At 37.7% G+C, this 26781-nt stretch overlaps 1 protein-coding gene across 1 annotated transcript in view; it reads right to left on the reverse strand.

The window, feature by feature from the left end:
- Positions 1 to 26781, reverse strand: part of PRKCI (protein kinase C iota) — a 72143-nt gene that overhangs the window by 33297 nt on the left and 12065 nt on the right. The window contains exons 2-4 of the mRNA XM_019440549.2: positions 22507 to 22628; positions 2986 to 3075; positions 844 to 894 (exon numbers count right to left, since the gene is read on the reverse strand). Of these exons, the coding sequence (XP_019296094.1) occupies positions 844 to 894; positions 2986 to 3075; positions 22507 to 22628 (263 nt within the window). The remainder of the gene's footprint in view (positions 1 to 843; positions 895 to 2985; positions 3076 to 22506; positions 22629 to 26781) is intronic.

Genomic DNA, 26781 nt, shown 5'->3' on the forward strand with positions numbered 1-26781 from the left:
CAATCAACTCTGTATACAAACACTCATAGCTGTTTAATTTTCCTTCTCACCAGGTTGCATGAAGAGTCATAGAGCTGAAAGTTTAGAACTCTTTCATTTAATTCAAAGGAAAACATTTACTACTTTTCTCTCTAAAGTCATGGATATGTGCAGAAACCACAAATGAAAATGAGTAGTATCCACAAGTAATAATACATTACACTGGATATCAAAGGCAATAACTACTGACTGTATGTAAGTGTGTATATATACAAACTTTCAATTCCTCTCACTAATGGGAACCATCAGCTTGGACACTCAAAAGAAAATCCCTAACAATTTCTAACTACACAAGTTCAAGTATTCAGAGATGAAGCATCTTGTTACTTTCAAATGGTACACCAAAAAAATAAAAATAAAACAAGCATGTTTCTTATGTATATACATCTCTGCCTATGTGTGAACACATACAGATGCAGATATACAGGAAACATAGAAAATGCTAATAATCAGTGAATGGAGGCAAAAGATACCTTTGTATCTTTGTTTTCAATGTTTCAACTTCTCCACAAGTTTGAAAATTTCAAAAATTAAAAACCAGGATGAAACATGACTTAAAATTAACTTAATTTTCTCTTCAAACATGCAACAGACACTTATGTCAGTAACTTGTAACTAAGAACTGCCTGATTGTGATCTGGCAAAAGTAGAGTTTAGGCAGTTGCTAAGATATACTAAATTAGACTGAAGAATGGAAAGGAAATCAAACGGACTAAAAGTTCTATTTCTGATTTCTTTTCACTTGTGCCACTGTACCATAAATAACTCTATTCTCAAAAATATGAAGTATATATACACACTCACTGTCTTCTCCTGGACAGGGCATTCCAGGACGTTCTGGTACACAAGGGAAGACTGAAAGAAAATAAACTAAAATTAATACAGCATATTTAAAACACACAAATTACATAGAATGTCAAATTCTAATATCAAAAACGTTGACCCAAATTTCAACCTTACCCTCTCTTGACATAAGATACGTAGCATATGGTCAATATTTTTTCAAGGGATCCATTTTACCAGGGCTATATGAAGAAGTTTTTATGAAAGTGAACATCCAAAAACAAATGCATTAGAAGCTCAAATTATTCATTCTACTCCCTATTAACATTACTAATTGATTCTTTTGTCCTTAGAGAAATTAACTATTTCCTTAAATCTCTGTTGTAGTGTAAAGTTTGCTACAATGAAGAATTAAAATTAAATTACAAGGGGCGCCTGGGTGGCTCAGTCGGTTGAGCGTCCGACTTCAGCTCAGGTCACGATCTCACGGTCCGTGAGTTCGAGCCCCGCGTTGGGCTCTGGGCTGATGGCTCAGAGCCTGGAGCCTGCTTCCGATTCTGTGTCTCCCTCTCTCTCTGCCCCTCCCCCGTTCATGCTCTGTCTCTCTCTGTCTCAAAAATAAATAAACGTAAAAAAAAAAAAAAATTAAATTACAAAAATGTATACAAATATGAACATAAACCATTACAGTTTTTAAAAGATGTATACTAAATTTAAGAATAAGTTCATAAGATTAACATGTACCCAAATCCAACAAAATATAAGTTTTATCTTATAAACTGTAAATTTATAAACATGATAATTCAGGCCATTTTTATAAAGAGACAGAATATAAAGACATAGTATATTTATGAACTAGACAACCAGCTGTAGTCTGTGATGTACAGAAGGACATGGCTTAATAAAGAATATAGAGTATGGGAAGCACAGTTGCTAACATATTCTTAAAAGTTGAAATATAAGCCAACTTCTAAAAACAGATATGTGATATAGGGTAAAAATAACGAAAGTGGGGTGCCTGGGTGGCTCACTTGGCTAAGCGTCTGACTCTTGATTTCGGCTCAGGTCATGATCTCACGGTCATGAGATCGAACCCTGTGTCGGACTCTGTGCTGCATGTGGAGCCTGCTTAAGATTCTCTCTCCCCCTCCCCTGCTTGTGCGTGCTCTCTCTTTCAGAAAACCAAACAAAACTTAAACTATTTAATACTATTGATCAGTCACTTCTTTAAACACTCACTGCAGTTTTATTCTAAAAAGAGATGACCCCCAAAATGGATGACTTACTAAAATTCTGCTAGGATCTCGACAAATTAGACTATGGATCCCTTTGGAAGTCACTATGTCAAATTCTGAAGACAGAAGAATATCAAACTACTCACTTTTGAAAAACACACTGTAAAGAAAAGTATATGGGAATAATAACAAGGTGTTGACTCATTATACTTATGGGAGATTCATGTTTGTTTTGAGTTTTAAAGAGTTCCCTAGGTCTGGCCTGCAAAAGCTCCTAAAAATGTTTTATGAAATATCGCCAACGAATTGCAATTAAATGTGCCATATTAAGTGGGTTCTACAGTACATAAAAAATTTGAGGGGTAGCACAGTAGAATGAAAAGAACATAGATTTGGAACCAGAAGACCTAGATTCTATAACTAGGTCTACAGTGCACCAGTTACATGATGGCTGAGTTTTGTCTCTTCTTCTGTACCACAATCCGACTTGCAGGCTTACAGAAAACTACGTAATCTCTATAACTATGTAAATAGTTTCACTGTTAACCTTCAAATAAAAGAAAGGACATTTAAGATACCTTCTCTTTGGAGATCATTATTTGCATACATTACAAAACTGCAAGGGAATGACTTAGGAGAATTCCAGTGGGCACTCAATTTTAAATTCTATCCTACACTTTGCTGTGAAAAACTGAGAGATATTCAGTGTAATATCCAAGAAGGCAAACCCAAATAACAAATTTCCCAAGATTATAAGGTGATTTTATTTTCTCTAGCATTTGAGAGACTAAATCTGAACAATTACATAGCAATGAGGGATAGAGATTAAGAAAATGACATCATGATGATGTTTTAAAATGGACAAGAATACAGGGTTATTAAAAAAAAAATACAGCTCTAGAAGAGTAAGAAATGACTACTCCTTTACCATGAATCAGGAGTTCAGAATCCTTGTTTAGCTCATAAAGCCTAAAGGCTTCTTCTAACTCCAACTGAGATGATACTGTACACGGGTCTCCTAAAAAATATAAAAAGTAAAGTAAAGCAAAGCTCACTTTTTAAATCCTCTAAAATGTGATGTTTAGTAAACAATTTCCATTACATAAAATCTTGAGCAAAAACATAATTTCCATTACATAAAATCTTGAGGAAAAACAATTACATACATACATAAAGTAATATTTGACAAGTCTTTAGATACTTAAAATTTTAGCCAATTCTATTCTCTAAAGTAGCTATATAACTTCCATTTCTATTTCCCAAAAATATTACATGAAATTCATAGATACCAAATTTGATACATATAAGCCATTTAATTCTCAATAACATATAAAGTATACGCAAAATATAGCAAACACAATCCACCCCGACCACATTTGGATTGTCACTACAGTATGACTTAACTGCCAGGGACAAGTTTTCTGTTACCTATCTCTCTAGAGGAGGAAGTGAAAGTGGTTTCACTGCCACAATATGGTCGGTTAGAGGTCTCCATGTAATCATTCTGCCAAATTTTTCCTTCACCTGAGAGCCTGCTCAAGAGGCTCACAGAAAGGAAGCACAGCTACTAAGTACTCTGGACTGAACAGCAGTCCAATCTGAACTGCTTTTAAATGTAAACACATCATTTTAGTAAATGGACACACAGAAAGACTAAGGAAGAAACACCTTCCTAGTCAACCAGCCAAAGAACTGAGTCACCCTGGCAAAGACTGAGATGGCACATCTCCCTGAATGATGGCATTCCTCAATGAAAAAGTAATTAGATCACAGTTGGGGCCCGAGCTGGGTCCTCCACACTGCAATGCTTCTGCTCATTCCTGTGGTCACACCAAATGTTACCACACACAAGATGCCACCGGCCCTATCCAAACCTCAGTCACTCTCAGTAGAGAACTATGTCTATTACTCACGAGAGAAAAATGAAGCCATCTCCTTTCCTCCAGTCTCAAAGAAATGAGTGCCTCTCTACCTTTCTCCAACTTGGCGATTCCCTTACTGAATCTCTTCCTTTTACCTTCCTGTGGGCCTTATCCCATTAGCCCTTTCAGTTCCATTTGCATTTTTTCTTTCCTTCCACTAGCTCTTCTCCGGCACAGGCATGTTTGAGTCCCCCTCTCAACAATCTCCCTCACACTCGGGTTGCCATTCCATTGTAGCCACACCCTCAAGAGCAAACCCTAGACTGAAACTGGAGGGGGTGGGTGAGAAGAAGGGGAAAAATATAGGGTAGGGCTTTTGATCTTTGACTTCTTACTTTGCTTTTGTACTTTTTAAATCACAGGTTTACAATACTTTAGATTTATTAGAAACAACTTTTTAAAATTTATTTATTTTGAGAGAGCGAGAGAGCGAGCACATGCGCATGCAAGCAGGAGAGGGGCAGAGAGAGGGGGAGAATCCCAAGCAGGCTCTGCATTGTCAGCACAGAGTCTGACGCAGGGCTCCATCTCACAGGCTGTGAGATCATGACTGCGCCGAAATCAAGACTCAGATGCTTAACCGACTGAGCCACCCAGGCACCTCTGGAAGTAACTTTTCTTGAGGTGCCTGCTGACTCAGTCAGTTAAGCGTCCGACTTCAGCTCAGGTCATGATCTTCTGGTTCAGGAATTCGAGCCCCGCGTCAGGCTCTGTGCTGACAGCTGAGAGCCTGGGACCTGCTTCAGATTCTGTGTCTCCCTCTCTCTGCCCCTCCTGCCGCTTGTGCTCACTCTCTCTCTGTCTCTCTCTCAAAAATAAACATTAAAAAAATTTTTAGAAATAACTTTTCTTAATATTCAGAGTGACCCCACCCTGCTTTCTCTGTGTTCCTGTCCTCCATGAATTTCTCAAAATTCTGCTATCAGGTTTTAGTCCAAACACTCTACAAAAACTGCTATATCCAAGGTCATGAAAAGAGCTGCTAAAACCAATAGCAACTTTTCTGTCTTCTAATTGATCTCTCTATACCATCTAACAAAGTTCCCTACTAACCATCTATAGGATAGAACTGCATCTAGGTTTCTAAAACACCATTCCCCTGGTTTACCAACTCTATTTTAACTTTTCATTTTGGAAATCTTCAAACATGTTACCAAATTTTGCTTCCCCCTACATACCCACTCACTTATTCCCTTCCACCATGGCATTGTGAACAAATCCTTATAAGTCTAGATTAAAATTCCTTAATATGATCACAATATCATTATACACCTATAAAAACTAACAAAAATTCACAATAAAATACCCAAACATGACCGTATGCAAAAGAATAAAGTTGAACTTCTATCTTACACCATTAACAAAAATTAACTCAAACCTGATCAAAGACTTAAATGCAAGAGTGAAAAGTACAAAACTCATGGAAGAAAACATAGGGAGAAAGCTTTATGACACTGGATTTGGCAATGATTTCTTGGCTATGACACCAAAAGCAAGGCAAGGAAAAAACAAATGACCATTTCTCCAAAGAAGATACACAAATGGTCAATGAGCACATGAAAAGATGTTCAGTATCACTCATCATTAAGCTAATCAACAAGACACCACCTCATTGTGATGAGGTTACACAGAGAGGGAGAACCAACTAGGCCAGTATCCCAGATGAGCCTCTACATCACTCCAGACCCAGCTGCCATATGATTGCCACTGCATGAGAGACCTCATGTGAGACTAGCACAGCCAGTCAACTGAGACCAGTGTGAGAGATTACGAAATAAAGTGGTGGGACTGGGGCGCCTGGTGGCTCAGTCAGCTAAGCATCTGACTCCTGATTTCTGCTTAGGTAACAATGTCACAGTTCCTGGGTTCGAGCCCTGTGTCGGGCTCCGTGCTGGGCATGTAGCCTGCTTAAGATTCTTTCTCTTTCTTTCTCTCTCTCTCTCAGAAAAAAGAAAAAAAAAAAAAAATCACTAAAAATAAATAAATAAATAAAGTGGTGGGTTTTTTAAAGCTACTAGGCTTTGAAGTGATTTGTTATGTAACAAACACCTTACTACCATCTTTCAATTTGAATCCTGAAATCCTGTGAATCTTACAAGACCCAGGACAAATAAATGCCTCTTCTGAACAGCCTTACCTAAAGGGGATAATATTTCACATTTTATGAAAAGCCTAAAGATAACCTAATTTTTAATAATTATCTTATTGAGATACAATTCTCATAGCATTCAATTTACCTAGCTGAAGTGTATAATGGTCGTCTGTTCACAGAGCTGTCAACTCTCGATATAATCAATTTTAGAACATTTTCATTGTCTCCTCAAAAAAGCTCCTTTCCCATTAGCAGTCAGTCCCCATTTCCCCCCCACCCTCTCCTCCTACTGCCAGACCTAGGCAACCACTAATCTATTTTCAGTATCTAAGATTTGCCTTTTCAGGACATTTCATAAATGGAATCACATAATACGTGGTTTTTTATGTCTGTCTTTGTTCACTTGGAATGTTTTCAAGGTTCATCCATGTTGTAACATGTATCAGTACTTCAGTCCTTTTTTATTAGTGAATAGTAAATATTCTTGAAATGAATTTTTTCCTATGTTTGAATAACTTCTCATGATACTTCTCATGATAATTGATTGTTTTAAAGTGTGCCCATTTAAAATTTTGACAATTATTCCAAAATTTGGAATGACAGTAACTGCAAAAAGGTTATCATAAATGCAGTCAACTAAGTATCTATCCTAAGATCCTACAAGTATTCATTAAATTTTAAATATCTTCTAATCTGACAGGTGAAAATGCCTTCTTTTAAAATCTTTGTTTCGTTAATTGTTAGTAATTTCTGAGTTTTGTCATTTATAAATTTTTTTAATGTTTATTTAATTTTGAGAGAGAGAGACAGAGTGTGAGTGTGGGGGGGAGGGGGCAGAAAAAGATGGAGACACAGAATCCGAAGCAGGCTCCAGGCTCTGAGCTTTTAGCACAGAGCCCAACATGGGCCCGAACTAAAGAGCCGTGAGATCATGACCTGAGGCAAAGTCGGACACTTAAACGACTGAGCCACCCAGGCACCCCCTGTTTTTTTGTCATTCATGAATTAGCTATCTAGACCCCCTTAAGTAGATTTTTCATCTATTTCTTTTTGACCTAATTATTTTATATTAGAGATAACAATCCTCTGTAAACGTTACAAACATTTTCTGTCAGTTGTTACTACTCTTATATATGTGATTATGGTATTTTTTGACATACAAAATTAGGAAAAATCTTCCCTCTTTACAGTTCCTTTGCCAGAATTTTCCTGTTTATTTTTCCAGATAAAATTGTCAGTTTTAAAAACACCCTATTAGAAATTTTTTGGGGGGTGGGGCACCTGGGTGGCTCAGTCGGTTGGGCGGCCGACTTCGGCTCAGGTCATGATCTCGTGGTCTGTGAGTTCGAGCCCCGCATCGGGCTCTGTGCTGACAGCTCAAAGCCTGGAGCCTGTTTCAGATTCTGTGTCTCCCTCTCTCTCTGACCCTCCCCCGTTCATGCTCTGTCTCTCTCTGTCTCAAAAATAAATAAACGTTAAAAAAAAAAAAAAGAAATGAAAAAAAAAAGAATAGAAATTTTTTGGAGGTCGTGCTCTTTACAGATTGATCTGTAGGGAGCTCTCATTTTACATGACGCTTCTTCCTCACCCCATTCATCCACAGTTTTGCTTATGGCATCCAGTTGTTTCTGTTTCAGTTTTCTTTATATGGTTTCTACACATTTCTTTAAAGTTTATTCCTAGACTGAACCTTCAGTCGGTTAAGCATCCCACTGTGGCTTAGGTCATGATCTCACAGTTCATGGGTTTGACACCCACGTCTGTGCTGGCAGCTCAGAGCCTAGAGCCTGCTTCAGGTTCAAATAAATAAACATTAAAAAAAAAAAAAAATGAAAGTTTATTCCTAGATTTAAAAACAAAATTTACGTTGTGACTACAGATGAAATCTTTTCTTCCAATACACTTTCTGGTTTGAGTATTATCTACATAAAAGAAAGATCGGTGCTCTCATTTGCTCACTTTATAACTTGGTGTTATAGGCGTCTTCGAGTGGCTAGATGAAAAACAGAGAGGTCAAAATGACCCAACCATGTTACACAGATAAACCATTTTTGGATCAGCGCTCAATATACTGACAATAACAAGTACTGGTGAGGATGCAGAGAAACTGGGATCAATCCTCATATGCTACTGGTGGGAATGTAAAATGGTGCTGCCACTTCAGCCAACACAATGGGGGCTCCTTAAAAGATGGAACATAGTTATCAGATGACTTAGCAGTTCCAGTCTTGGTAGCTAATGAAAACCTATGTCCACACAAAAAGCTGAAACCAAATGTTCACTCCAGTTGTAACAGCCAAAAAGTGAAAAAAAACCCCAAATGTCCATCAAAATTGAGTAAGTATGGATATGACATGTCTAAATTAGGCAAGTGTATAGAAACACGAAGTAGATTAGTGGTTACCTTGATCTAAGGGCTGTGGAGGGTAAAGAACCTAGAGGGAAATAGGTAGTGAATGTTAATGATCACGGGGTTTATGTTTTGGGTGACAAAACGTTTTGAAATTGATCACAGTGATGGTTGCACAACTCTGTGAATATACTAAAAACCACTGAATTATACACTTTAAGTAATAAGTTATATCTCAGTGCAACTGTTTTAGAAAAAAATGTTTACTGCAGCATTTTTATAAAAGTGAGTCTGATAACAAAGTAACAGTCTAGTCCAAAAACAAAGTCTGTCTTTGCTTGCCTCAAAGAAATAAACACACAGACTCACTTTTTTAGTACGCAAATTTCTCCCATTTTGCCACATTTATGAAAGTGAAAGGCAATATAATTACATTTCATTTTTGACATTGCTTTAAAAAAACTTTTGTTTCTACAGAAGATTTAAGTGTAAGCCAAAAATAAAAAAGCAGTATAAAAATAATGAGAATTTCACACATCAATAAGTGTGTAAATTATTCTTTCAGTTAGACAAATAAGCCAGTTGACTAAATTAATTCTAAATAATGAAATATTCAAAGAATTCTAGAGATAGGAGTCTGAAATTTAATTAACACTTCATTTACAACTCCCCAGGTGAGGAAACTAAATACATTTTAAATACATTTAAGCTCACCTCAGATTGTGTTTAAACAATAAGAAATATATGTATGTCATTCATATGTATATAGATGTGTGTATATATATTTATCTCTCTCTACAGAGGGCCATTACCTATATTGTGAGGATGGTGGGAAAACTAAAGATCATATTTTTAAAGTTAACTCATAGTACGCTTGGTCCATTATACATGTGACCTTTATTATTGCACTTTGATTAAATGCCATGAATGGAATTAACTATTGTTAAAAGTATCATTATAACCAGGGCGCCTGGGCATCTCGGTCAGTTGGGCATCTAACTCTTGATTTTGGCTTAGGTCACGATCTCAGGGTTGTGGGACTGAGCCCCGCATTGGGCTCTGCGCTGGCCATGGAGCCTGCCTGAGATTCTCTCTCCCTCTCCCTTTGTCCCTTCTACTCTTGTACATGCTCTCTCTAAAAAACAAAAAATTAAAAATTAAAATAAAGAAAGTATCATTATAACCATATTTTAAAAAATCAATCTTTTCCTTCTGCTAGACATTGTCTTTTTGCCAGACCGATACCTGCCTGCTGTTCGTTGAAACCTAGACCATGTAAAGTACCTGTATGCAGTATTTACCTAGAGATCGACACTTTTGAATAATCACAAGGAAGTGTGAAAATAGGAGTTAATTACTGATATTATGTATATCCAAATCTATTTTATTTTTATTGGACTGAATGTCTGTGGTTCAAGTATTACCTTTTTGGGCCAACTGTTTAATGCCTGATAAAGCAGGACACATAACGCAGAAGCAAAACATTCCGTGAAGAATCATCATGAAAGAAAAGACAGGAGGAAAAGCTATTTCTGAAAGCCTACTCTATTACTAAAGTACATATTCATATCCTAAAACAGGCATACAGCCAGAATGAGATCTGCTCAGATCAATGAATTTCAAGGTAATAAGATCTGTATATTATAACCAGCAGATCAAGTCTTTTTTTCAATGCATCTACATGTTCTTTTCACCTATAGAAAGAACCAAATTAGGGCACTGGACCTCAAGTATTTAATAAATATGCAAGGTTCAATTATTTACAAAATAACCTGAGAAGACGCAGAACTTAAAACATACTTATGTTAGGTATCTCAGCATATGACTCAGTTCAGTGCCCCACACTTGAAAGAATCTACACAGCATAAAACCAAGGTTGGCCACCTTTAACATTTGCCTGAGATAGCATCACAACGCTCCTCTCCCTGATGTTTGAGTCTGCCATAGATTTAGACTCATTCTGTTCCCACCGGACCTTCTTTCTGCTGCCATTCCACCTCTGGATACTGGGTTCAGAATACTACATACCACTTGTGAAAGTCCATGCATTCCCTGCTTTGAAGGGTTGCGTTGCTTAAAACATAGATTTGCAAAAATTTTTCAAGAATGCTACAGTGTTTAGGTGGTCATCCTTTCAATATTAGGCCCAATCACAACAGTAATGGATTTCTGGTTTCTTCCTTTTTTCTAGGAGGCAGAAATCAGTGGTTACAGAAGCATATGCCATCCTATCAAGCTGCCCATCTTCAACTTCCACTTCTGGAGATGATGGAAGTAACAAGAACTGATTTAACCCTCTACCTAAAACACAAAAAAACTATACAAAACAAGTGAAAAAAAAAATGGTTCAAGATACTGGAAATAAGCAACAAAGGATCAGCTGTAACTTAAATGTATACCTGAACAAAACTCAAAAATATTTATAAAACTACAAATATATCCAATGCCCAATAATGCAAAAGTCACATTGTCTAGGATCCAATAAAATACACCCAGGCATGTGAAGAAGCAGGAAAATATGACCTACAACAGGAGAAACATCAATCAACAAAAATTAACCCTGAATTGACAGATGAAAGAAATTTATAGAAATGGTTACTGAAAGTTATTATAATTATAGCCAATATATGCTCAAGAAGCTGGAGGTATTGGGCATGTTAAGTAAAGATGGAAGATATTTTAAAAGGCCCAAGCTGAACATTTAGAAATAAAAGCTATAACGTCTGAAATGAAAACTATACTAGATGGGATTAATGGCAGATTACACATTGCAGAAGAAAAAACTGGTGAACTTAAATACAAGCAATAAAACTACCCAAAATGAAATGCAGAGAAAAAGACGGGGGAAAAAAAAAAATGAACAGAACATTAGTGAGCTTTATGACACCTTAAGAGGCCTAATATTCATGTTAACCACAGTCCCCTAAAGGGATGTGGTGACAGAAAAAAAATTTGAAAAGCTAATGGCCAAAATGTTTCCAAATTTGATGAAAACCATAAAAACCCATGGATCCAAGAAGCTCAATAAAGCTTAAGACACAAAACATGAATAAAAGTGAACTAAGGCCCGTCGTTATCAAACTGCTTAAAACCAACAATAAAGAGAAAAATCTTAAAGGCAGCCAAAGAGACACATTACATAGAAAACAAAGGCCACTGACCAAAGATTTGCATCAGAGACAATACAAGCTAGAAGACGGTGCACAAAATGCAAAAACAAATTTGCTAACCTGGAATTATTTGCTCAGCAAAACTATCTTTCAAAAACAAAGGTGACCTAAAGACAAATTCATAGTAGAAATTCATAGGAACAGAAAGGCAAATTTATAGAGACAGAAAGTATAAGAAAGGCATGTGAGGAGGGGGAAAGTGGGGGGGAGTTAATAGGTATCGAGTTTGTTTGGGATGATAAAAAAAAATTCTGGAAGAGGGTAGTGGGGATGTTTACATAAAATTATGAATATGCTTAAGATCACGGAGTTGTACACTTAAAAAAAGGTTAAAATTTTATGTTAGGTATATTTTACCACAATAAAAAAAGAATTAAAAAAAAGAAGTACACTAGTTCTCTATGTGCATGAATAATGTGCATAGAGACTAGACAATGCCCAGTGAAAAAAAGGCAGTTTCAGAATATGTGCTTCAGAATAATGCCATTTGTATTAATTGAATAGCACATAAAAGCACTACTTTGTTATTTATATATATAGAATAGTGACAGAAGGCATATTAGTGGTTCCCTGGGGATGAAGGGATATGGGTGAGAAAAGTTTGATTATAAACTTAACCTATGGTAGTAGTTGTCCCTTAGAAAGGGAAGGAAGACAATGTAATCAGAGATGGAAATGCCAACAAGAAGGCCAGACCTCGCCATAGAACAAAGCACAAGTTTGGGAGTCCTGGTGCCTTATCAGGCTCATACGGCCACTCTTGCTTGCCTCACCTTTTAACTCATCTCCATCCTACCACTGCAAGGGATTTCTCCTACTTGGGCCCCCGTTTGATCCCTCTGCCTGTCAGGCATCCACACAGCCTGCTATATAAGTGGCAGCAGCCAGAGTTAACCAGGCAGAACACCTAAAGCACAGAGCTGGGGCAGAGGCCAGAACTAAAAGAAATACTTGAGTACTTCTCTAAGTCATCTAGCTGCCTTCTGTGTGGAGTACTCTACCCCTGGGAGTATAGGAAGACTTTCCAATGATGACCAGGCAGAGACAGTTTTTAAAAGGTATCAATTCACAGGGACACCTGGGTGGCTCAGCCGGTTAAGGGTCCGACTCTTGATTTCAGCCCAGGTCATGATCTCGTGGTTTGTGGGGTCAAGCCCTGCATCGGGCTCTGGGCAGAAGCCAAGAGCGTGCTTGGAATTCTCTCTCTCTGCCTCTCCCCTGCATGTGCACATGCTCTCGAAAGAAAGAAAAAGAAAGAAAGAAAGAAAGAAAGAAAGAAAGAAAGAAAGAAAGAAAGAAAGAAAGAAAGAAAACAGTATCAATTTCCAGACCCTCAACTTCCATGTAAACTCCTCTCTAAAAATCATCAGCCCGAGAATCTGCCTGAGGTACAATACCTCACTTCATCTCTTTTTCAAATATTTCTTTTCCTACTTTATTTTTAAAAAACAGTATTTATAGACCATATAATCCAGCCATTCATTCCAGTTCTAGACATATGCCCATGAGAAAAGAAAATATATCTATACAAAGACTTATACATGATTGCCAAGAAGTTTTATTCATAATAGCCCCAGACTGGAAACAACCTCAATGTCCATCAACAGGGGAACACATAAATAAACTGTGGTAGATCCACATAATGGAATACCACTCAGCAATAAAAAGAAATGAACTACTGATACACACAATACACATTATCAATAATTTTGCCAAATGAAAGAAGACAGACCCGTCCCCGCCCCCACAAAAAAAGAGTACATACTGTATGACTCCATTCCTATAAAACTCTAGAAAACACAAACTAATCAACAGTGACAGCCAACAAATCAGTAGTTGCTTGGGATGGATGGGTAGGAGTGAGGAACTGCAAAGCATACAGAAACACTTAGGGGTAACGGATATGGTCTCCATCTCACTTGTGGTGATGGTTTCCTGAGTGTCAAAACTCATCAAATTGTACACTTTTAATATTAACATGTGCAATTTATTGTGTGTCAGTTATGCCTCAATAAAACTATTTTTTAAAGGTGAAAATAAAGACATGAAAAAGAGGAAAGAATAAATCAAAAGCAAACCTCTACTATAGGAAATGTTAAAAGAAGTTCTCTAAGCGAAAGGAAAATACCAATTACAAGGCAAGATCTGCTCAAGGAGTATGTAGATTTTTTTCTTATTGATGTCAATTTTCATTTTTTAATTTTCAGGTTTGGATCCATAATACTGCTACCTAGGTAACTGACATCACACTGAACATACATTCAGTCAGAAAGTTTTCTCCTCACTGTTCCTTCTGACATGTTTGCCACTTAATATACAGTGTCAATATACAATGTGGGGTGGTAGAGAAAAAGTATGAAGCTCCTAACACACCAGCTAAAAGAAAATCAGATGAAGGATGTTTGGAAAATATCAGGGCACGTGGGTGGCTCAGTCAGTTGAGCATCCAACTTCAGCTCAGGTCATGATCTTGTGGTTTGTGGGTTCGAGCCCCTCACTGGGCTCTGTGCTGAAGGCTCAAAGCTTGGAGCCTATTTCAGATTCTGTTTCCCTCTCTCTCTGCCCCTTCCCAACTTGCACTCTCTCTCTCTCTCTCTCTCTCTCTCTAAAGAAATAAACATTAAAAAATTTTTAAAAGATTTTTGTAAAATATCATATGAAATGTTTCCTTCCATCCTAAGTATGGTTTTGTTACATCTTGACATTCAATTGTCCACCCTATGAACACATCAGATTTAATCGTTTAACCTCGCAGATTCAGAAACACTCCACATATACTCTTTATGTCAAAGAATGTTTACCTGCATTTCAAATTTCCATGAATCTCACCTACTGAACCCAACAGTCACATGAATTAAAGAACTACATCTAGGGGTGCCTGGGTGACTCAGTAGGCAAGCGTCTGACTTCAGCTCAGGTCATGATCTCACAGTTCTTGAGTACAGGCCTTGCATTGGGCTCTGTGCTGACAGTTCAGAGCCTAGAGCCTACTTCGGATTCTGGGTCTCCCTCTCTCTCTCTGCTCCTACCCCACTCATACTCTGTCTCTCTCTCAAAAATAAACAAACATTAAAAAAATTTTTAATAAAAAAACAAAGAACTACATCCAAATTATATCCTCTCCCACTCTCTGCAAATCATCTATTTTTTCCCTCACATAGCCTTTTACAGGCTGTAAATAACTTACATATGCTATTGCTGAAAAATATAACAAAAGGTACAATATTTTTGGTCAGTTCTAGGCAATTCACCCTATAAATAATACAGTGCAGGTGCCCAAAAAACATATGCACAAAGATATTCTCTGCACTAATATTTTTTATACACTACAAATAATTCAAATATCCATCAAAGGAGGATTGATTAAATAAATTATGCACAACCACACTGGGAATGCAAACTGGTGCAGCCACTCTGGAAAACACTATTGAGGTTCCTCAAAAAATTAAAAATAGAACTACCTTACAGCCCAGCAATTGCACTACTGGTGTTTATCCAAGGGATACAGGTAAGCTGTTTCAAAGGGGCACGTGCACCCCAATACTTATAGCAGCACGATCAACAATAGCCAAAGTATGGAAAGAGCCCAAATGTCTATCAATGGATGAATGGATAAAGAAGATGGATGAATGGATAAAGAAGATAAAGATGAATGGATAAAGAAGATGTAATACAATGGAGTATTACTTGGCAATCAAAAAGAATGAAATCTTGCCATTAGCAACTATGTGGATGGAACTTGAGGGTATATGTTAAGCGAAATTAGTCCATCAGAGAAAGACAAATATCATATGACTTCACTCATATGAGGACTTTAAGACACAAAACAGATGAACATAAGGGAAGGGAAGCAAAAATAATATAAAGACAGGGAGAGGGACAAAAACATAAGAGTATCTTAAATATGAAGAACAAACAGAGGGTTACTGGAGGGGTTGTGGGAGCGGGGATGGGCTAAATGGGTAAGGGGCATTAAGGAATCCATTATTGAAATCATTGTTGCACTATATGCTAACTAACGTGGATGTAAATTAAAAAAATAAACTAAATAAAAATTTAAAAAAGAAAGAAAGAAAGAAACCAAAGAAACATGAGAGCCAAAAACACTACATCAATATTGATTATATCCAGGGGGAAAAAGTCCTAGAAAAATGAAAAAGAAACTGAAAAAGGATATTAAAAAAATTAAATATGGACCATATGTTAAGTAATATGTCAGTATTAAATTTCTTGAATGTGATGATAAAAAAAGTTATGTACAGTCACATTGTATAAACGTTATATAAATCTACATACACTGATACAGAAAGATATCCACAAGATGTTAAAGGAAAAAGTGGGCTAAATAGCAGCTTGTACAGTATTTGGCTACTTGTAAGAAAGAAAAAAAGTGTTACCCTATACCTTCTAGTTGTACATTCACATGAAAAGATCATCAATTTGTTTATAGCGGCTATTAGGGGGATCTGAGGATCCACAGAGACATTTTTTTCCTTCAAACAAATCAGTATTTTTGTTAACATGCACTATTATTTATTTATTTACTTACTTACTTAATTATTTTGAGAGAGAGAAAGCACAAATCGGGGAGAGGGACAGAGGTCACGATCTCATGGTTTGTGAGTTCAGGCCCTCATCAGGCTCTGCAGTTGCAAGGCCTGTTTGGGATTCTCTCTCCCTCTCTGCCCCTCCGCTCACCTTGCCTCACACAAGTGCACAAGCACGTTCTGTCTCTCAAAATAAATAAATAAACTTAAGAAAAAAAGAAATGTAGAAAATACTTAATATTTGGGGTGCCTGAGTGGCTCAGTCGGTTAAGCGTCCGACTTCGACTCAGGTCATGATCTCACGTTTCGTGAGTTCGAGCCCCGCGTCAGGTTCTGTGCTGACAGCTGAGGGCCTGGAGCCTGCTTCGGATTCTGTGTCTCCCTCTCTCCCCCTCTCTCTCTGCCCCTCCCCTAGTTGCTCTCTCTTTCTCAAAAATAAATAAACAATAAAAAAAAATTTTTTTAAAGCACATCCTTATGGAAAAAGTCTCAATTAAAATATGATGAACTGGGGCGCCTGGGTGGCTCAGTCGGTTAAGCATCCGACTTCGGCTCAGGTCACGATCTCGCGGTCCATGAGTTCGAGCCCTGCGTTGGGCTCTGGGCTGATGGCTCAGAGCCTGGAGCCTGCTGCCGATTCTGTGTCTCCCTCTCTCTCTGCCCCTCCCCCGTTTGTGCTCTGTCTCTCTCTGTCTCAAAAATAAATAAACGTTATAAAAAAAAATTAAAAAAAAATATGATGAACTATAAAGTCATTTATCATTCTCTGCCCCATATACTTTCCCCACATGAGAAGGGAGGTACAATTGTTACAAAATTACTATTCATTCTAAAATGTTTAGTTAGATTAAGCAAACCAGTTTTCCCACAGGCACATCAAAACAAATCATTAAAACTGGTTTTAAACACAAGGAAAAAGAACAGTTGTCATAAATCTACTTAAAGAAATGAAGCAAGCTTATGATCATTACTCGCCCTAATATAAAATCCCACAATTAAAAGATTAGCTTCTAGAAAGTGTTTCTCATAAACCAGAGAAATTATAGTCCTGTCTTCCAGTGATTCTAGAGAGAATTTTTTCTCCAGATAAGCAAACCCCCATGCTTATATGGCTAAAAATAAAGGCAACACAATTACAACTGAAAAATAATTGCAAGGAGCTTAAAAATAATTACTACTGGTTCTATATACCTAAAATTAAGAAAAGACTGGTATCACAATTAACCAGGGTAAGAAGGATCACATGGGAATCAACACACCTTAATAGAAAGTTTAACCTTTTACTTGGATGGGGCTATAGTTTTGTAGTTTTCCCCAGAAAATTAGGACACTTAACAGCTATTTAGAGAGAAAGAACTTTGAATTGCATTATAAAAGGATAAGACTGTTTCATCAGATAATTAATTTAATTTACTATGTGCACCTGTTAATTAAAAGATGCTTTTATGTTAGGAAAAAATAGAATAAACCACAACACCCCATGCTTAAATCTCTAATAACAAACATAAAACTACACTGTGGAAAGGCTTGCTATTAGCCTTCTGTACAATTCGCAAATGTTTTTTGAGTGTACTATACTGCTCTAGGCTTTGGAGCTCCATGGCAAAGACAAGAACTCTGTTCTCATGGAGCTTACATTCTACCATATAAATAAGATACAAAGTGAATAGAAGTGAAAGGCTTCTTGGAGACAGGACATTTGAGTAACCTGAATGACAGGAATGAGACAGCCCTGTAACAATCTGGGAACAGAGCTCCCCAGGTAAAGACATTACAAAGTATAAGAGTACGATAAAAAAAAATTTTAGTGGATTATCTCTAAATCAATTTCTTTTAATAAAATGCATTATCTGTGATTCCTATGTGCACGAATTTGAAAACCACCAACTGAAAAAACCCTGAGTGGCAAGTAAATGGCATGAAGTGATCAGCACAGAATTAAAATGAGAATAACACTGGGGCTGTTCAGTTGGTGGAGCATGAGGCTCTTGATCTCTGGGTTGTGAGTTCAAGCCCCACACTGAGTATAGAGTTTCCTTTAAAAAAATGAGAATAACATTAGCTCATGATAATGATCAAACTATTGATGCTAACTATATTGTATGTACTATGCTAAATTCTAAATTACATAGTCTCATTTTCAGCCTGAAGATACACTGTGAGATATCCACACCATTTAGAATCAACAAGATTTAAAGATTAAATTTAATATTTAATTAATATATAATATATGGCTATTAATATACAATTATTAATAAATATTTATTTATTTAAAGATTAAAGTGGTTGAATAAAGATATTCAGCCTTACCCTTGAATAATACAGAATTTAAAAGACCAAGCTAGTATTTCACCGATCAGATTCCAAGAAAAAAAGTTAAACTCATAATATCTGAGGTGAGCAAGGGCATGAGTGAAGAGATGCTCTCATTCAATGTAACTGTGCCATATACTGGCTCAAACCTTTTTTGATACCAAATTGTCACTAGCTACCAAAATTTATGAAGGACATATTCTATGAATTGGCTACAGAGAGACTCCCATACAATAGCACAAAATTACATATAAAGATGTGCATTATGTATTGTCTTATGGTAGCAAAAACATTAGAAATAGTCCAAATATCCATCAATAAAGGGTTAAATAAATAAATCATGAAATATCTACAATATGGAATATTATACAGTGCTTAAAAAGGTAATGATGGTGGGCACCTGAGTGTCTCAGTCGGTTAAGTATCCGATTCTTGATTGATTTCCACTCAGGTCATGATCTCATGGTCATAGAGCTCCACATCAGGCTCCTTCCTGGGCATGGAACCTGCTTAAGACTCTCTCTTTCTCTTCCTCTGCCCCTCCCCCTCTCACACTCTCTCTCTCTCTCTCTCTCTCTCAAAAAAAAAAAAAAAAGGTAATGATGTAATTTCATGCACGTTGAAATGAAACCTTGTCCAACATATAAGTACATGAATTACTTTAGAAAAACTTTTAAAAAGGTCTTTAAAGGGGTGCCTACCTGGCTCAGTCTGAGGAATGTGTGACTCTTCATCTCGGGGTCATGAGTTCGAGCCCCACACTGAGTACAGCAATTAAATAAATAAAACTGTTTTAGGGGCACCAGTGGTTTAAGCATTAAACTTCAGCTCAGGTCATGATCTCACGGTTCATGAGTTTGAGCCCTGCGTTGGGCTCGTGCTGACAGATCAGAGCCTGGAGGCTGCTTTGGGTTCCATGTCTCCCTCTCTCTCTGCCCCTCTCCTGTTCACAGTCTTTCTCTCTCTCTCTCTCTCTCTCTCAAAAATAAAATAAACACTGGGAATGTAAGCTGGTGCAGCCACTCTGGAAAACAGTATGGAGGTTCCTCAAAAAACTAAAAATAGAACTACCCTACGACCCAGCAATTGCACTACCAGGCATTTATCCAAGGGATACAGGTGTGCTATTTAGAAAGGACACATGTACCCCAATGTTTACAGCAGCACTATCAACAATAGCCAAAGTATAGAAAGAGCCCAAATGTCCATCGATGGATGAATGGATAAAGAAGATGTGGTGTATATATACAATGGAGTATGACTCGGCAATCAAAAAGAATGAAATCTTGCCATTTGCAGCTACGTGGATGGAACTGGAGGGTGTTATACTAAGTGAAATTAGTCAGAGAAAGACAAAAATCATATGACGTCACTCACATGAGGACTTTAAGAGACAAAACAGATGAACATAAGGGAAGGGAAACAAAAATAATATAAAAACAGGGAGGGGGACAAAACAGAAGAGACTCATAAATGCGGAGAACAAACTGAGGGTTACTAGAGGGGTTGTGGGAGGGGGGATGGGCTAAATGGGTAAGGGGCACTAAGGAATCTACTCCTGAAATCATTGTTGCATTATATGCTAACTAATTTGGATGTAAATTTTAAAAACTAAATAAAGAAAAGAAAAAAATAAAATAAAATAAAAAATAAACATTAAAAAAATTTTTTTAAAAACTTTTTTAAAAAATGTCTTGGGGCACCTGGGTGACTCAGTTGGTTGAGCAGTCTGACTTCAGCTCAGGTCATGATCTCTCAGTTCATGAGTTCAAGCCCCACATCAGGCTTTCTGCTGTCAGCACAGAGCCTGCTTCTGATCCTCTGTCTCCCTCTCTCTTCCCCTCTTTTTCTCACGTTCTCTCTCTCTCAAAAATAAATAAGCATTTAAAAATAAATAAATAAAATCAAATAAAAAATGTCTTTAGAAAACGACAATGCATTTGAGTTTATCTATAGCTTGGAGTTGGGATATCTTTCCAGTGCTTTTCACATCAGAAAACACAGAAATGCCCCAAATATTGAGCTAAATATTATGACATTCCTTAAAATGAAATTCCATTCACATTACAATTAAGAGAAAGTCATAATACAAAACTAGTATATATAAGGTGTCTTCCTTTTTTTTAATGTTTATTTTGAGAGAGAGAGAGAGTGAGTAGGTGTGCACAGGGAAGGGGCAGAGAGAGAATCCCAAGCAGACTCCACGCTGTCAGCGGAAAAATCAGATGCGGGTGATCCCACAAATAATGAGATCATGCATGACCTGAGCCAAAATCAAGAGTTGGAAGACCGATCAACTGAGCCACCCAAGCGCCCCGAATTAGGGTATCTTTAAACTATACTTCAATGACGTTCCATCATGTAAGATAAAGTCTAATGTGGTTTGCAAAGGCTTCCAGGATTGAATCCTAAGCTTCTCAAAGTTTAATATCCATGCAACTTGGGGCACCTGGGTGGCTCAGTCAGTTAAGCATCTGACTCTTGATTTCTGCTCAAGTCATGATCTCCCAGTTCAAGAGGTTGAGCCCTGCTGTCAGGCTCTGTGCTGAGAGCTTGGAGCCTGCATGGGAATCTCTCTCCCTCTCCGTCCCTCCCCAACTCATGCTTGCACATGCGTGCATGTGTGTGATCTCTCTCAAAATAAATAAATAAACTTTATTTTTAATAAATAAACTTAAAAAAATATGTATGCCACTCACCTGGAGTTCCTATTAAAGTGTAGGTTCAGATCCAGGGATCTGTGATGGGGCCTGAGAGTCCCATTTTCCAAAAATTCGCAGACCACACCAAGGAGCAAGGATCTAGCCCTCATCCACACCTCTCTACACCTTGCACTTTAATTTAGTGAATTACCACTCTTCCACATATACCACGTTCTTCACACCTCCGTCTCTTTTTTAATTCTTCATCAGAAGTGGTTTTCCCCTCACCTCCTCCACTTCAAAAACTTCTACTCTTTGTTTTATATTTAGTCCAAACATCACAAATATTTCAAGGACATGGAGATGTTGGTTCTTTTGGATTCCAAGATGCCTATGCACTTATGTTCAACTTAACACATTTGTTATTTATATGTCCATCTCCCTATGAGACTATGAGTGTGAATATAGAAAATTTCTATCTTAGAGGCGCCAGGGTGGCCCAGTTGGTTGAGCGTCTGACTTTGGCTGAGGTCATGATCTCACGGTTTGGGAGTTCGAGCACTGTGTTGGGATCTGTGCTGACAGCTCAGAGCCTGGAGTCTGCTCCTGATTCTGTGTCTCCCTCTCTCTCTGTCCCTCCCCCACTCATGCTTTGTCTCTCTCTGTCTCAGAAATAAACATTAAAAAAATTAAAAAAAAAAAAAGAAAATTTCTATCTTCAGCACACAGATGTTCAATAGATGTTTTCTGAGTCCAAGTCATTAAGGTATCAAGTCTCTGCCACCACCTCTGAAATCATGGCTATCACAATCACTTTTATTCTGTAGCACTTTCTTTGAAGTATTTACAGTACTCAGCAAAAAAATACTGCCAGATTATTGAAGGTAATCTCTAAAATATAAGACAATACTCATATTCAAAATTAAAGCAAAATGTAACACTATTTGATGAGATGTTTACATTAATGGTAGAAAACAAGTCACATTAATTTCACTCTATTTTGGAGTAAAAAGGACAAAACAAAGATTGTACCCTTTGGTATTCTTTTTATTTAAGTGCTTGAAGCAAAATAAGAATAACATAAAATTTCTAACATACCTAATAGTCCTAATTAATTTGAACTTTTACTACATTTTAAAAACAAACGACAGGGGTGCCTGGGTGGCTTAGTTGATTAAGCATCCGACTCTTGATTTCGGCTCAGGTCATGATCTCACAGTTTGTGGGATGGAACTCTGAGTCATCAGTGCAGAACTTGCTTGGGATTCTCTCTCTGCCCCTTCCCAACTCATGCGTGTGTGCACATACTCTCTTTCTCTCTCTCAAAATAAATAAACTTTAAAAAAGAAAACAAATGACAAAATAGTATCTTAAATCAATGCTTACACAGGCAACCCTCTCTTTACCACTCACCTTCCTCATCGATCCATTTCATGGTGAAAAGCTGTTCGTTGTCAAAAGAACACATGTCTCGAACCTCACTGCAAAGGCCCTCAAAGGAGATTGAAGGTTCAAAATGTGTTATCATGATATCCCTGAAAAAGAAAAAGAAAAAAAAAAAAAAGGAGTTTTAAGTTTGACAATGACCAAAACTAATAATACTCTACATAACACTAAGTGCCTGAAAATCAGATGAACATCAGTTATTTTGTGAGTGCCTCAACATGCATTGCTTCCGGTAAACTATCTCCATAAAGTAAAAACAAAAAATCCATATTAAATAATGCTTAAAAGTAAAAATAGTGGGGGCACCTTGGTGGCTCAGTTGGCTGGGCCTCTGACTCTTGGTGTCAGCTCAGGTCATGATCTCATGGTTGGTGAGTTCAAGCCCCACATCGGGCTCTGTGCTGACAGCATGGAGCCTGCTTGGGATTTCTCTCTTTGGGATTTTCCTTCTCTCTCTGCCCCTCTCATGCTTTTTCTCTCTCAAAATAAATAAACTTAGTAGAAAAAAAAGTAAAAATAGTGGATTTGTGAGAAACTTTCATTCAATCTTCCTTCTCATTCAGGTAGGCCACCCTAACTGCTCTGATGGTTGTCCCACTTTGGCTTTAATTTTGTTATCAAAAGCTCACTCTTTTGTGAGGCACTGCACTCCGCAGATGAACAGCTCTATTATTGATGAACTTCTGCCTTATATTTAACTGAAATCTGTTCCAATCACAGGTTGCAGATCTCCCCTCCCCCAAAAGTCCACCCTTCATCTAAGAAACAGCTCTTCAATAATTTGACCAAGATCTGTCAAGTCCTCTTCCCCAGCCCTCACTTCCACAAATTAACCACCCATGAGACCATCACCCATTCTTTGTGTGGCATGATTTTTAGACCTCACACCTTCATTTTCACCATTTCCCAAAGAATTCCCATTTGCCAAAATTGGGTTTAAATAAGACTAATATTTTAGGTAGATACCCAAAGAACATAGGAACAGACATAAATGTGTATTTGTTTGTATTAGTGTTAGATAAGCAACAGTATTCAAATAAATCTACGTAGTGGCTATTTAGTATAAAATTTAAAACCGCAACAAACTGTTTTAGAGCAGAGGCCTGGGACTTCCTCCAAGGAGCCAGGAGAAGGCTCCCTATGATCACATCTCCACTCAGTAGCCAGACACAATCACCTTTCAAATGTAAGTCAAACAGACTGAATGACTCTAATAAAAATTTATAGAGTGATGCCTATGTGTCAAATTCTGTCCTAACAGTTTTACAAAATTAATGTAGTTCATGTCCTTTCTGTTTTTTTTTTTTTAATGTTTATTTATTTTTGAGACAGAGAGAGACAGAGCATGAACGGGGGAGGGGCAGAGAGAGAGGGAGACACAGAATCGGAAGCAGGCCATGTCCTTTCTGTTTTAAACTCTTCAAATGCCTTTCTGTCTCATGAAGAGTAAAATCCAAAGTCCCTAGTGGAGTCTACGAGACCCTGGCTACCTCTCTGACCAACCTCTTCTACTACTTGAGCAGGTAAACCAATGCTTATATTCTACCATCTACCCCAGCTAGAATGTAAGTTTGGTGAAAGCAGGGGTTTTATTTTGTTCATTATATTCCTAGCAACCAACACAGTGCCTGGCACAGAACGGATGCTTAAGAAATACCTGTTCAAGAAAGGAAGGAACTGTGAACAGAAATGGGTAGCTGGGGGCGCCTGGGTGGCGCAGTCGGTTAAGCGTCCGACTTCAGCCAGGTCACGATCTCGCCGTCCGTGAGTTCGAGCCCCGCGTCAGGCTCTGGGCTGATGGCTCGGAGCCTGGAGCCTGTTTCCGATTCTGTGTCTCCCTCTCTCTCTGCCCCTCCCCCATTCATGCTCTGTCTCTCTCTGTCCCAAAAATAAATAAAAAACGTTGAAAAAAAAAATTTAAAAAAAAAAAAGAAATGGGTAGCTGGAACACAGAACACAGAGTAGGAAATAAGGAATTTCAAATTTTAGTCATCTGCGCAAAAAAAAAAAAAAAAAAAAGTTTAAAACTGGTCTTTATGGGCTATCAAAGGTAAGCAAAGAGCAGAGCCTCAAAATGGATTGCCCTTTTCTTGATAATCTTTCTAAGCATCTCACAGCTTTGTATCCCTGCCTCTGAGAACTTCTTGCCTTGGCTTTCATAACAGTAAGCTTCCCTGGCTCTCCGTCTGCTATACTGAATGAACGCTTAAGTTTCCTTTGATCTTCAATCACAAGGTACTCTTTACATTCTCTCTCACATTCATCTTCTGTCATTCTTTCTTTCTCTCTGAAACTTAATTCATATTCAATGTTTTAACTACTATCTCTATGTAGAGGTCTCCTAAACCTGTAATTCTACCTTTTGATGATCTGGTTCTAATTCCCATTCTCAACTTGAACCCACCATTCCCAATACAAATACTCTACTGCACTCATCTGGTTTACTCATAACTCCCACACGTAAGACCTTGATGACCCAAGTTTTAATACTTGGCCCAGTATTTAGAGGGAGGTTCAAGGCCCTCCCAGTTTATAGAGGGAGGTGAGGATCAATTCTCTAATAGGCACTTCAACATCAACTTCCATTAAACAGTTTTTAACCACATAAGCTCAATGGTCCATACTTTTAAACCTGTCCAACATGTATCTTATGTTTCATCTTTTGTTATTTAACTCATACACTGATAACACATCCTCAACTAAATTGTACACAACTGGGAGACAAAAATTCTCGGACTGTTTCATAGAGTCACAGTACTATTAACATAATGAGGACTCTGAGACTACACTGCATATTAACTAACTCGAGAGTAAATAAACAAATATTAATAAAAAATAATTTAATATCTAAAAATTATAAATCCAATTGTCATGGTAGTAGACAGCTACAATTTGGAAGAACCTTAAAGCATTTTTTTGAAAGTAATAAAAAAATTCTCTTATTACGACCTACACTTTCCTATAACAACAGTTCTTTAAATTTGTGTATATATGTATGCATGTTATATATGTGTATATAACATATATACGTAACAGTTTACAAAATACTTTTTAAAAAATATAAGAAGGACTCAAACATTTCTTAATTGGATGTAGAAGAAATACTTTCTAAGAGAAATCCATCTTCCAGAAAATGTACTTTTGACAAGGAAATATCACTGTTTATTTCCTTTGCCTATAAACATTTATAGAAAACTGAGTGTGCTCTGGGTATTTAAACAAACTTTATCAGGGGCGCCCGGGTGGCTCAGTGGGTTAAGCGTCCAACTTCGGCTCAGGTCATGATCTCACGGTCCGTGAGTTCGAGCCCCGCATCGGGCTCTGTGCTGACAGCTCAGAGCCTGGAGCCCATTTCAGATTCTGTGTCTCCCTCTCTCTCTGCCCCTTCCCTGTTCATGTTCTGTCTCTCTCTGTCTCAAAAATAAATAAACATTAAAAAAAAAATTAAAAAAATAAACTTTATCTATATAATCTTCACAAGAACTGTCAAACTGGACATACTAACCTATTTTACAGATTTAAAAATCAAAACACAAAGGAATATTTGCCAGTCTCTCACAGTTAAAAAATAGAAGAATTCAAACCAAATCCTAATGACACCTGTGGTGGATGCTATGATCTGACTCCCCCTCCCCCCCCCCCAAAATCCCCCATTAGCAATGGAGCATTTATTATACCAGCTGCTGGACATGTTACCAGTAGATAATCCCCAGCTGTCAGTCTCCTTCAGAGATCTGAATCTCACCTATGGTCACACCCACTTCCTGGAGCAGCCCACAGTGAATGACTGATTCCATGTGGGGGTATAAAGGTTGTAGACAACTCAGGAAAGCTCTGAAATATCAACTCATCTTCAGAACTCCTGGGAGGGTCAACTGAGGGTTCTGCTGAGACTTTAGGGCATCTTGATTTCCTCCTACCTAAGCCTACTTCTTTCCCTTGCCTTCCCTTCCGTAGCCGTCGACCTGAGTAAATCTCCTGCACACCAGACACCACTTTCCACAGTAGAATCTACCCAATGCACATCTATTCCTAGATGGTTTTTTGACAAGAACATAATGGTTACATAATCTCACTTTTAAAAGACTGGCTAATGAAAAATGAAATCCCTGATGAGGATATTAAATTAGTATATTCTGGGGTGCCTGGGTGACTCAGTCACTTAAGCATCTGACTCTTGATTTCAGCTTGGGTCATGAGCTCCCCGTTCATGAGTTCGAGCCCCACATCAGGCTCTGCACT

The sequence above is a fragment of the Panthera pardus genome, unplaced genomic scaffold (genome assembly GCF_024362965.1).
Source record: "Panthera pardus isolate Hobbes unplaced genomic scaffold, ASM2436296v1 HiC_scaffold_16, whole genome shotgun sequence".
Classification (NCBI taxonomy): Eukaryota; Metazoa; Chordata; class Mammalia; order Carnivora; family Felidae; genus Panthera; species Panthera pardus.